The following is a 10961-nucleotide window of genomic DNA, read 5'->3' as shown; positions in this document are numbered from 1 at the left end:
CTTTCCCCTGGGAGACTTTAATGCTCTTCTCCAAGGCAATATTGGAATATTCAAAGGGAACATGAGACAGTGGGTTCAAATTGAAAGAGCAGGTTTAGACGAGATACTGGGAAAAAGTTCTTTACTGTGAGGGTGAGGCACTGGAACAGGTTGCAAAGGGATGTTGTGGATGCCTCAGCCCTGGAAGTGCTCAATGCCAGCTTGGTTGGGGCTTGGGCCAGCCTGGGCTAGTAGAAGGTGTCCTTGCCCATGGCAGTGGGTTGGAATGAGATGAGCTTTAAGGTTCCTTCCAACCCAGACCATTCTGTGATTCTGATTCTGTATCAAAAATGCCATGAGGAATATTGCAGACACCAGGCAGCATCTGTCCCACCTCTTTTCCGCTTAAAAGGCTGGACCTGCCCATCTGACAAAGCCTCCTCTCCTCCAAAAGCACCGACAGCCACGGCTTCTCCCAAACTCCATCACGGCGTTTTTCTTTTCCCCATGAAGAGCCCTGAGGTGTGAGTTAACACATTTAAAACTGAGACCAGAGTTTGGCAGGACTGGGCTGCTGGTATTTTTACAAACACTAAAAGGTGACTTCACTAGGGGTTTTTTTGTGGGGAAGGCATTTTATACATGTACTCAGTAAGAAACGGGTCGCGTTTGCTTTGCGCTCAGAGTCCGTCAGTGCCGCGACGGGTGCCACTTGGCCTCCCTGTAGCTCTCCCTGCGGTGGTCGTAGTCGTGGCTCCAGCCGTCCCGGTGCCTGTCGTTGTAGGGCTCGTCCCGGCCGCCCCGGTAGTGGTGCTCGGCGTCGTGGCCCCTCTCGTCGAAGCCGTAGTTGTCCCGCTTGCCGCGGCCGTAGTCGGGGCCGAAGCGCTCGCGGCCGAAGTGCCGGCTGTCCGGCGGGTAGGGGTGGGCGCCCAGCCGGCCCTTGCGCAGCGCCGGCCCCTCGGGGCGCCGCGGCAAAGGGGAGCCCGGTCGCGGGGCGTGGAAGGCGTGGGGGTAGGCGGGAGGGGCGAAGCTGGGCTGCTCGTACTTGCTGCCGAACTGGGGCTGCTGCCGTGCCATGCTGTTCATCTGGGAGGGGGAGAGGGGAAAGGGAGGGTGGGTTTGGTGCTTGAAGGGGCAGAGAAACACCTAAACCCTGTGCTGGCCTCCAGATCACACTGTAAATAGCAGGAGAATGGAACAGGTCGATGGGCAAGCAAGACTGAATGGGAATTTACGGAACAGCCATTGCCCACTGCTTCACCCACAGCTGAGCTCCCACAGCTCAGAGCCCTCCTGACTGACACCCTGGATACCAGGAGCTTCAGATCTTCTGGAATTGTCCTTTTGAGGCTCCAAAAGAATATTCCCACAACCTCTCACAACCACAACAGGAAACAAGGACTCCAAAAAGGGGAGGCAGCTCCACCCCACGCTGCCCGTGAGCGTGTGCCATGGACATACCACCGCTTGTCTCTGCAGGCTCGGCGGGAACCCCACGGCGGCCGCGCCCTCGGTGACCCTCTCGTATCTGCAGGGAAAACAGAGCAGGGATTCCAGCATTAAACACATGACTGCTGCAGTCCAAGGGGCGTCTGCATCCCAGCTGTGTTCCCTCCCTAGGGGAGACAGACCACGGTGCCCTGGGGAAGAGAAGCTGGAGCTGACGAGCCGTGCAATGCCGCTCTCCACTCCAAGCTCCTGCGCTGGTGGGATTCGTACCTGCTGCAGTTGGAGGCTGGATGTGGCATTCCAGGAGGGATGGTGCCAGCAGCTCCGAGAGGGGAACAGGATGGACTGGTGTCCTGGGCTGCATGACTGCTCCCTGGGGAGACACAAACGTTTCAGGAGACCCACAAACACCAGCGAGAGGAATTCAGGTGTGAAGGACACCAACAGCTTTCACAAGCTTCATTTGCTCTCAAGTTTTGTAAGGGATCTGCAAAAGCACATGGGCCCAGTCTCCAAAACAATTCCCACCAAGAAAGGGCAGAGATATTGTGACCACGTGCCTCATTTAACCACCACGAGATGTGACTTTTAGTGCTTGTGTGATAACTTAGAACAGATCTCAAGGGTACAGAAGGAATAATCAATAACAACCCAAGGAGAAGGCTCAGCCAAGGGGGTTACACCAGCCACAAGGGACAGACAGTCCCTGATGGAAGCACTGGGACAGGAGTGTGAGGTGAGCAGAGCAGGCAGGTGAGGGGCCCCTGGGTGAGAGGCACCTGAATGTGCCCAATGCAACACGAATCCATTGGAGGCTGGGGAGTAGCTGATGGCAGTTCACTTTCCCTGCAGGAAAAGGGTGATTTGCGGCCCCTCCAGGGGTACCTGATCGGAACTGGATGCGCATGGGCCGCCCGTACAGCTTGATCCCGTTGAGCAGCTGCAGCCCGTACGGCACCGACTCCTCGTGCTTGAAATTGACGAAGGCGAACTGCTTGGGTCGTCCGTCCCGGTCCTTCGGGATCTTCACGGTGATCACGGGCCCCGCCTGGCACCGAGACCGAAAGCGTTAAACAAACACCGGGGGGGGAGGGACCGCCCCCCCACCCCGTCCCCCGCCGGCCCCCCCGGCCCCCCCCCCCCCCCCCCCCCCCCCCAGCCCACTGTGGCGGCCGAGGCCTCCCCGCCCCGCCCGCGCCCTCCCCTGCGCACCCAGCTCGGGGCCCGGGCGATACCTGGTGGAAGAGCTCGAAGATGAGCTCCTCGGTGACCTTGGGGTCCAGGTTGCCCACGAAGAGCGTCCGGTTCGCCTCGGCCGCCGCCGCCCCCATGGCCGAGCCCGGGGCCTGCCGAGCGCGCACTCTCCGGCGGCCGCTGTGCGCGGGCGCGACGGCGTGACGTCACTGCGCGACCGCGCCTGCGCACACGGTCCTTCCCCGGGGCGGGGAACGGGGCCGGGAACGGGAATGGGAATTGGGAAAGGGAACGGGAATGGGAATTGGGAAAGGGAACGGGAATGGGAATTGGGAAAGGGAACGAAAGCGGGGCCGCGGCCTCGGGGGCGGAATCCCGGCGGGACGGCCCTGCTCCTTCCCGGGGGACACGGGATGAACGGAGTCCCGCCCCGCTGCCCCGCGCCCTCCCGGGCCTCGGGAATTAACTGGTAACCTGTAATCAACTAATAACCGGCAATAAACCCCGTTTGTCGCGAGGGAATCGTGGATGTGTCGCGTGTCCCGCTGTCGCGACAGCACCTGCGTCCAGGCGGTGACACCGCGCGGCTGGTGCCGGGCGTTCCCCCTTTCCCTGTTATTCCTGTTGGGAAACCGAGGGGGTCGGAGCCAGCTGGTTAAAACCCGGGGCGCAGGTTAAAACCCCCCAGACGGGCTGTTTGGAGACCGGGAAGCCGCCCTGAATCCCGGGAGGGCTGCGGTGGTACACTGGGTGTCCCCTCCCGGGGCTCCCGACCCCTCTCTCCCTCCGAGCCCAGCTGCTCCCGTGGCTGGATCCCGTCAGAGCGCCCTTCGCGGCGACTTCACTTCTCCAAGGAATTTGGAAAGCGGCTCCCCTGCCCCTGCCAGTTGAATCTCCCCAGCCACTGTAATCCCCTGGGAATCCCAGAAGACGCGGGATGTAAAACGGGCGTTTTCCATCTGGAGGAATTTCGAGAGGGGGCAGTTGAGCCTTCATTTCTCATTAGGTCCCAGCACAGCTCTGCTTTCCCTGTTAATTGGGTGCCGTTCATTCTCTCCACCCCATTACTCGCCACCGCACCTAGAATTTATATCCATTTGGATTAATCGCGTCCGCCTGGTTAAATCCCAAACAGCCACTCGTTCAGAAAGGGAGTTATTACCTCGCTTTGCCAGGACTTCCACTTTGCCTTAATTTCCCTGGAGCCTCGTTTGCCTTGCTGTGCCTTCTTTCCCCTCCCCGGCTCCCCTCGGGCTCGGCTGGGAGCGTGTGACGCTCGTGTGCCGTCGGGGCTCATTCCACGTGCGGGTCCTGCCGGGCTCAGGCCTGGCTCAGAGAACAGGAACCACTTCAGGTGCTTCACAGACTCGCTTTTGGAATTCTGTTGTGCTTTTTGTGTCACTGTTTTGTGCCCTTTTTGCTCTTTGAAGGAGCAAAGTGGAAAACTAGAAACATTTTTGATTTGGGGGGGAAACCCCATTTTAGCTGTCTTGTTTTCACTCTTGAAGTGCAGGCACTCAGAAATACTGGGAGATTTCAACCAATTTCACTTGCTAATTTCAACTTTAGAAAAGGCTCTTGGTGGTTTTCTTTTGGGGGAAGGGCTTGTTTGTTTTTCTGTATATTTATATAATTATGGCTTTCTTCCTTGCTTCTCTTGCCTGGTGGAGGTACCCAGGACAATGTGTTCACTCAAAGTCATAGAATCATGGGATGGTTTGTGTTGGAAGGGACCTTCAGCAACAAATCTTAACCATTTACCCAAAAGAAACCCTCTTGAGAACTGAGGCACGTTGAGTATGCAAATATTAGTGATTATTACATATGGCTGGGCTCGAGTACCTGTGTGATGAACCTCTGGTGTGTCACAGGTCTTAAACCGTGGGGGACAACTGTGTCTGGCCTTTGGTGCTGCGGGCAAAAGAGGTGCCCTGGGGACAGCAATCCCTCTGCCCTGCTCCCAGTGCCAGTGCCCAGCAGGTACTGCTCGCTGGGGCTGCAGCATTGGGTCAAACAACTGTTTTTTACAGGTGTGCTGGAAAGATCAGCACGTGCTCCCAGCTCTGCTGGGGGCTGGGTGGGTGCAGGGCCTGCTGCTGCCCTCCACAGAGTCCTTTCCCCCCAGAGCTTCTCGGTGCGAGCCTGCAGGACTTGCCCACAAACGGTTCTGGGTGGGGACAAGTTCACTGCCTTTGTGGCCAAACATTTTTCCCATAGGAGTGGGTTTTGCTCTCCAAAAAGCTACATCACAGCTGAGAGAGGGAAGCCTCTCAGAAGCTCTGTGCTGGCTTGGAAGGAGGGCAGGGAAGGACTGGGACACCGTCCCTGTCCCTGGGCCAGGGGGAGCCAGCACGGTTACCTCTGGCCTGGGCTGCTGGAATGCCAGTGCCATGTGTGCCACACAAATCCATGGTTAGAGCGCTCAGGAGTTTACTTGGTGCCAGATAAAGGGTTGGGTTACACCAGCAGGACTTTTTTGAGCCCAGGCTCACGGCTGTTCTCCCCCCGTGCCCTCACACTACACGGAGGGACGCCTGCGTGCCACCAGGCCGAGCGTGCCCTGGCAGTCCGTGCGCTCCTCGCTCACCGCGTACGGCTGCGCCTCGCTGAACGTCACCTCAAAGCCAGCAGCCTCCACAGCCGCCTCCACCTCGTGTTTCTCCAGGCGGAGGCACGAGAAAACCTGCTTGTTGAAGGCGTAGTAGGTTTCCCCGAGGACGGTCACCAGCACCAGGTGCCCCCCCGGCTTCACGAGGGTCCCGATGTTCCTCAGGGCGCTGCGGAAGGTGGGCAGGTCCTTGCAGGCGCCCTCCAGGCACAGGGTGGAGACGATGCAGTCGGCTGGTGGCAGGGACACAGCGCCCATGGGGTTGGCTCTGGTCACGTCGCACTTCAGAACCTGCTTCACCTTCTTCCTCACTTTCTCCTGTTTCTCAGCCCACTTCTCCCTGGCAAGGAAATCCACAAAAAAGTAGAGGAAGGTTCCGTGGTTATTTAACATCTGTGCCTGTGGCTCCATGGCCACTGTGGTTGGACACCAGCCTCACCTGTCCCCTTCCAGCTCACAGACGTATTTCACCACCGGCACCCAGTCAAAGGCTCCTTCTTCGTTCCTCAGCCACCTCTCCAGCTCCCGGCGGTTCTGGTCAGTGTAGTCCAGGGCAATAATCTCCTGGAAGCGCTCACAAGCAGATAGAAGCTGGTAGATGGTGGGGCCACAGCCGACATCTATCAGGGTGCCACCTCTCAGCCCGTCTGGTGCAGAGTCAGGGCAAAACCATCCCGGTGAGGACGGAGCCTCCCCCAGGGCAGAGACATCCCAGAGCCCCTTGGACCGTGCTCACCCTAACCCAGAAATGTGACCCCGAGTGCCACAGACCCACGGCACAGCCCCTGTGGCTCTCTGGCCACAGTCCAGCCCAGAGTCAAGTCCTGCAGCAGGTCCAGAGCCTGTGGCAGGAGCAGCGCTGGCTCCTGGGGCAGAGGCACTGACCCCACACCCCCCTCCCCCAGCTGGGTTTTGATGGTGTTCCCAGAAACAGGCACAGCTCCAGCTGCAATTCCCTGTATGCATAGACACATGCATGCAGGCAGAGGGATATTTTTAACACAGCAGGATTGTGTCAGTGTATCACAGGGTCTGCTCCATGTTGGGGCACGTGCTCTGCTGTTGGCAGCCCCAGGGCAGCCCTGCAAATGGCACCGTCCAACGGCTCCGGACACCTCGGGAGTGCTCACCTAAGGAGAACATTTTGTGCAGGCTCTTCAAGTTTTGTGTCAGAAACACGTTTGCCCCTTCCCAGCTGTCACTCATGCTGTAATATTCTTTCAGATATGCCTGAGGGTCGAAATTCTGCTGGTAAAAATCCGCCTCCGTGAAGATCGCTGGTGCGTCCATCCTGCCAAGAGCCAGCTCTGCTCCCCGCTCCGCCCATCCCACGTTGCATGGCCCCTGTTGTACTTTGAGTTTGTTTGTCCTTCCTGTGTCCTTTGCTCCAGGTTCCGGCTGGACACATTCACCCGCAGGACTTACACTTGCTCCCCAGTTTCCTGCTGAGCCTTGCCTTTTCCATAATAACTCACTACTGAGATTGCCCAGCAGCCCCCCAGCCTGCATGAGTGACCACAATTAATGGCAATTCCTGGGATTACAGTGCACATCCCTGGCTTCACAGTGACTGACAGCACTAAAGGAGTGCAGTGTGAGGTGGTGTCGCTGGCAGTCACTGCCGGGCAGCCCTGTAAGCTCTGTCCCACACTGCTGCTTCCTGAGAGCCGATGGAAGTCACTGTGTTCAGTAACATGGCACAGGGCATTAAGGCCATTAGATGTCCTGGCACAGGACAGCTGGAGTCTCTCCTGCAGGAAGGAAGGATCTGTCCCTGCCCATCCATGAGAAGCACCTGCCAAAATTTCCGCTCCATTTCCATAATTTTGTTGCTTTCAATTGTTTCAGGTTTTCCTTGGAAAACTGCAATTTCTCCTCTGAGCACCAGAAACCAGAATCTTCCCAGCCTCAGTGCCCGGGTTTTGCCTCCTTAGCTGGCTCTGAACCCTGTGCCCCTGCCTGTCCCATGGGGTCCCAGCCTGCCCTGCAGCCCCCAGGAGCCCCTCGTCCTCCATCCCAAGGAGCACGGAGGGCACACGGTGGTGACACCTCCTTGGCCACAAAGAGGCAGCAGAGCCCCGCGCTTCTCGTGCTGGCGGGTCCCTGCGGCAGCTCATCCGCTTCTCGCTCGCCCAGCGGGAGCCGAAATGATCAAACAGTTTTAGGCTCATTACCGACTCTGAATCTATATAATTGGCCTTTGCTTTTTTAAAGATCTGTCATTAGGAGTGACGGTGGAGGAGCCGCCGCATCATCGTCAAACTTCCAAGTGCGACTGTGGATCCCGAGGTGCGTTTGCTTCACAAACCCCCTCACTGTGCGCGGCCAGACCCGTCACTGCCGAACCTTCTGCTGCGGATGTGAGGCGTAAAAAGGACGTCAGCTTGAGAGATGAACACAGTAAAGAGGTTTTCTTCTGACAGCAAAGCCAACAACCAGCCCTCCCTGCTACTGCAGCGCTGAGACACAGGGCTAAAATGGTCTCTAAAGCCCCACAAGAGCCCCATCAGCCAGGCAAGCTGACCCTGGGACATTTGCCAGCACAGCACTTATGTTCCAATCCTTAGAGACCGGTTTTGCTGAGTGACATGATTTGGGGATAAAAGTACAAACTGTCTGCACCCAGAGGTCTTGGGGTATTTCTGAGCAGGGGTAGCAGAGCATCCTGGGGCTGGCAAGCCTTGTCCTCACCACCAGCCTGGCACTGCCTGCTCCTGGGAATGGTGGACTGATAGAATAGCCTGGGTTGGAAGGGACCTTAGAGATCATCTCATTCCAACCTCACCTGCCATGGGCAGGGACACCTTCCACTAGACCAGGTTGTTCCAAGCCCTGTCCAACCTGCCTTTGAACACTTCCAGGGATGAAACAGCCACAGCTTCTCTGGGCAACCTGTGCCAGGGCCTCACCACCCTCACAGGGAAGAATTTCTTCCTAATATCTAATCTAAACCTACTCTTTATGAATGTGAAGCCATTCCCCCTTGTCTTGTGACTCCAGGCCCCTGTAAATAGTCTGTCTTTCTTGCAGGCTCCTTTCAGGCACTGGAAGGCTGCAATTAGGGTCAGCCCAAAGAGCCAGCCCCGAGCTGGTGGCAGTCCCCCGGACAGCTCTGCTGCTCCACGGAAGCTGGGCTCCAGGCATCCAAGTTCTATTTTCCCCCCTACTCTCATTTCAATCAAAGTGTGTGATTAGGGCTGTGCGAGCTCCATTGTCATCTCCACCTAAGTGCTGCTCTGATGGATGGAAACAGCACCTCAGTGTTTACACCGAGGAACACATCACTCTGCTTTCCTGGATAATGCACAAAATCTGCCACTGCAGGGAGGGGAAATCACACACACAAAAAAAGAGCAGCCCCGGCAGAAGGCTGGGGAGGGAGGAGGGGAACCTTCCCAGCTGGAACAGCACCAGGTCATCAGCTTAAGGAGGAGAACCTTGACCTCATCCCCTCACCTGGGCGGCATCTGGGAGGTTATAAAGGGCAGGGGAGGGGGGGTGACTGGTTTGGCACTCTGAGTGCCTTAAGGTGTTGATGGTTTAGGCTCTATGTGGTCTCTGCCACCAGCACAGCTCCTGTTGGTGTCCCAGAGCCAGTTTGGGAGCAGCCAGCTTGTGCCCCGAGTGCTGGGTAAGCCCCAGGCTCAACCCAGGACCTGGGCATGAGCCTCAGCAGCCCCAGGGCTGGCCCTGGGCTGGGCAGTGGCAGCACTGAAGCCCCCCAGCCTGCAGCAGCACACCCTGAGACCCTTCCTGCCCTCCTGCTGCCTTCCTGTCCCAGGAGAGAGGTAAGCCGGGGTGCTGGGGAGGGCACGTGTGCTCTGAGGGTGGGACTGAAGCATCTTTGTCTCTGTTTCACATGGTTTTACTGGACTGAGCTCTAGCTGCTCCTTCGTGTTTGCAGTACATGTAAAGAAAGCACAAAAAGCAAATATCCAGTCTCAGATACTTATTGGGGAAGGGAGAAATGGTTCTTTTGTTGGAATCACTGGTTATTTGAAAAAAAGGTGGTGACAACTGTGCTCCCAAAGGATAAAGTGCATGTATTTTCCGAAGTGCAACAGCTGCTCAGGGACTTTTTGTGAACTCCACAGCTTTCTGTCATGAGCATTATTAGGCCTGTAAGGGTGTGTCCATGTGCAGAGGGACGCTGGGCTGGGGAGAAGGTGTGGTAGGGATATGGATCCCTTAGGGGCAGCACTGGGTGCTGATGCTTTTGGAAGGTTTGGTTCAAAGTGTGTGGGCTGGTTGTTTTGGTTGTTGCAGAAAACATTTTGAGTTTTTCCGTGTATTTCTGTATTGAGCTTCAAGGTTTCTGTCGGGGTCAGAAGACTCCACCCGCTGCTGTGCCTTTCCCTCTGCCCCCTTTCTACCCGGGATAGATGCTTGTCTGAGTCTCTGTTGCACGGGCATAGATATGATCTTAGTTAAACAACAAGTAATTAACACCCGGGACGCTGCTGGGTCCCCGCCCAGGGTCTCTCCCCGCGGCTCTCGCTCCGCAGAGGGGAGCAGGAGCAGCCGGGCCAGGAACAAAAGGTGCCTCTTCCTCCGCGTGGTGCAGAGGATCCCGAACAAAGGTTCCCATTCCCTGCGCTCCTCTCCCTGCCTCTCGCTCTTCGATGGGGATTTAAGCCGTTCTTTTCCTGGTTTGAATTTCTCTGGGTTGCAACAAGAAAGTAGCAATTAACTGTTACAAGGCTGTTTTATAGTTCTGTGCGAACCCTTTCCATCCACTCTGCTTTAAATGGGTACATCTTTTATTCCCGGTTTTCGAGAGTGTAAAACTTTACAGCATTTTCTGCAAACCTTCATACTTTGCTTTGCGGTTTATTGCTCCCTCTGTGGATATATCTCACTCATAAATACGGCTTCCAGCTCCAAGTACTTGACTCGGAGCCGCAGTGCCTCGGAGAGGTTCCATTAATGGGACTTTGCCTAGAAATCATGGTGTGATTCATCCCAAACCTCTGTCTCTCCTCCACCCAACAGTGCAGAGCTCTGCAGAAGCACTGTGGCAGCAGCAGGTTGCTCAGCCAGGTCATTCCTGCCCCTGCAGCAGATCCCTATGGCTTTGGGAGATGTGGAAAGTGGCTCTGGAAAGCTCGGTGTGAGCTGGGGTGGCTTCAGGCACCACTGTAGTGGAGCCTTGGAGCAAAGGCTGCCTTAGATGGAGAGTTTCCTCTCTCTTCTAGGGATTGTTTACAAGCTATTCATTAAAAACTCTTTATTTTCCTCTGATTAGCAAGGAATCTCCCTGCTCTCCATGTGCTATGAGGGACAAATAGAGAGGTTGAATGTTGAGGTTCCTGTAGGTTTAGATCTGATGTGGATGTGCTGTCTGTGACCACTCTGTAGCTTTTATTTCCATGGGAACACTAAGAGGGGCTCTTTAACGCTACTGCCTGGGTTCTTTCTGGAAAGTTGTGGAGATGTACTGTGCTTGACATGGGCTCAGGTGTCCAAAAATGGAGGCAGAGTGGGGTTCTGCACAGTGCTGGTCCTGCCAGGGGCTCTGGGAAGGGGACAGGGCACTCAGCACCCAGGCAGGGGTGGTGGCCCCAGGGGAGGAGTGGGGGGATTGGTCCCTGCTGCAGATCCCAGCCAGCTGCTGTTTTTCCAGGACTGTCATGACACAAAGGATTCGGAAAGGTGTGGGATATTAAGTGCAGCTTTCAGAGCCCCACGTGCTACGTGGTAATTTTCTTGCATTACGGCAATGGTGGCTTTA

At 56.4% G+C, this 10961-nt stretch overlaps 2 protein-coding genes across 4 annotated transcripts; both read right to left on the bottom strand.

Annotated features, from left to right (window-relative positions):
- Nucleotides 1-107: 107 nt before the first annotated feature.
- On the bottom strand, nt 108-2825 carry RBM7 (RNA binding motif protein 7). The gene is made up of 5 exons (XM_027655727.1): nt 2664-2825; nt 2314-2476; nt 1699-1801; nt 1441-1507; nt 108-1065 (listed from the first exon to the last, which is right to left on the bottom strand). The coding sequence occupies exons 1-5, from the start codon at nt 2757-2759 to the stop codon at nt 670-672; spliced, it is 825 nt and encodes a 274-aa protein (XP_027511528.1). The 5' UTR covers nt 2760-2825; the 3' UTR covers nt 108-669.
- A 134-nt stretch (nt 2826-2959) lies between these two features.
- On the bottom strand, nt 2960-6595 carry NNMT (nicotinamide N-methyltransferase). Of its 3 annotated transcripts, XR_003529730.1 has the most exons (5): nt 6361-6595; nt 5670-5877; nt 5210-5570; nt 3785-3948; nt 2965-3702 (listed from the first exon to the last, which is right to left on the bottom strand). XR_003529730.1 is itself a non-coding variant. In XM_027655726.1 (4 exons), the coding sequence occupies exons 1-4, from the start codon at nt 6518-6520 to the stop codon at nt 3943-3945; spliced, it is 735 nt and encodes a 244-aa protein (XP_027511527.1). In that variant the 5' UTR covers nt 6521-6595; the 3' UTR covers nt 2960-3942. The 3 variants fall into 3 exon arrangements, 2 of the variants coding, with proteins under 2 accessions (XP_027511527.1, XP_027511526.1); XM_027655726.1 differs by having other exon boundaries at nt 2960-3948; XM_027655725.1 differs by lacking the exons at nt 2965-3702; nt 3785-3948 and having other exon boundaries at nt 5031-5570.
- Between the last annotated feature and the right edge of the window lie 4366 nt (nt 6596-10961).

Source organism: Corapipo altera, unplaced genomic scaffold (assembly GCF_003945725.1).
Source record: "Corapipo altera isolate COAL_440 unplaced genomic scaffold, ASM394572v1 71, whole genome shotgun sequence".
Classification (NCBI taxonomy): Eukaryota; Metazoa; Chordata; class Aves; order Passeriformes; family Pipridae; genus Corapipo; species Corapipo altera.
This window is presented reverse-complemented; position numbering and strand designations above follow the sequence as displayed.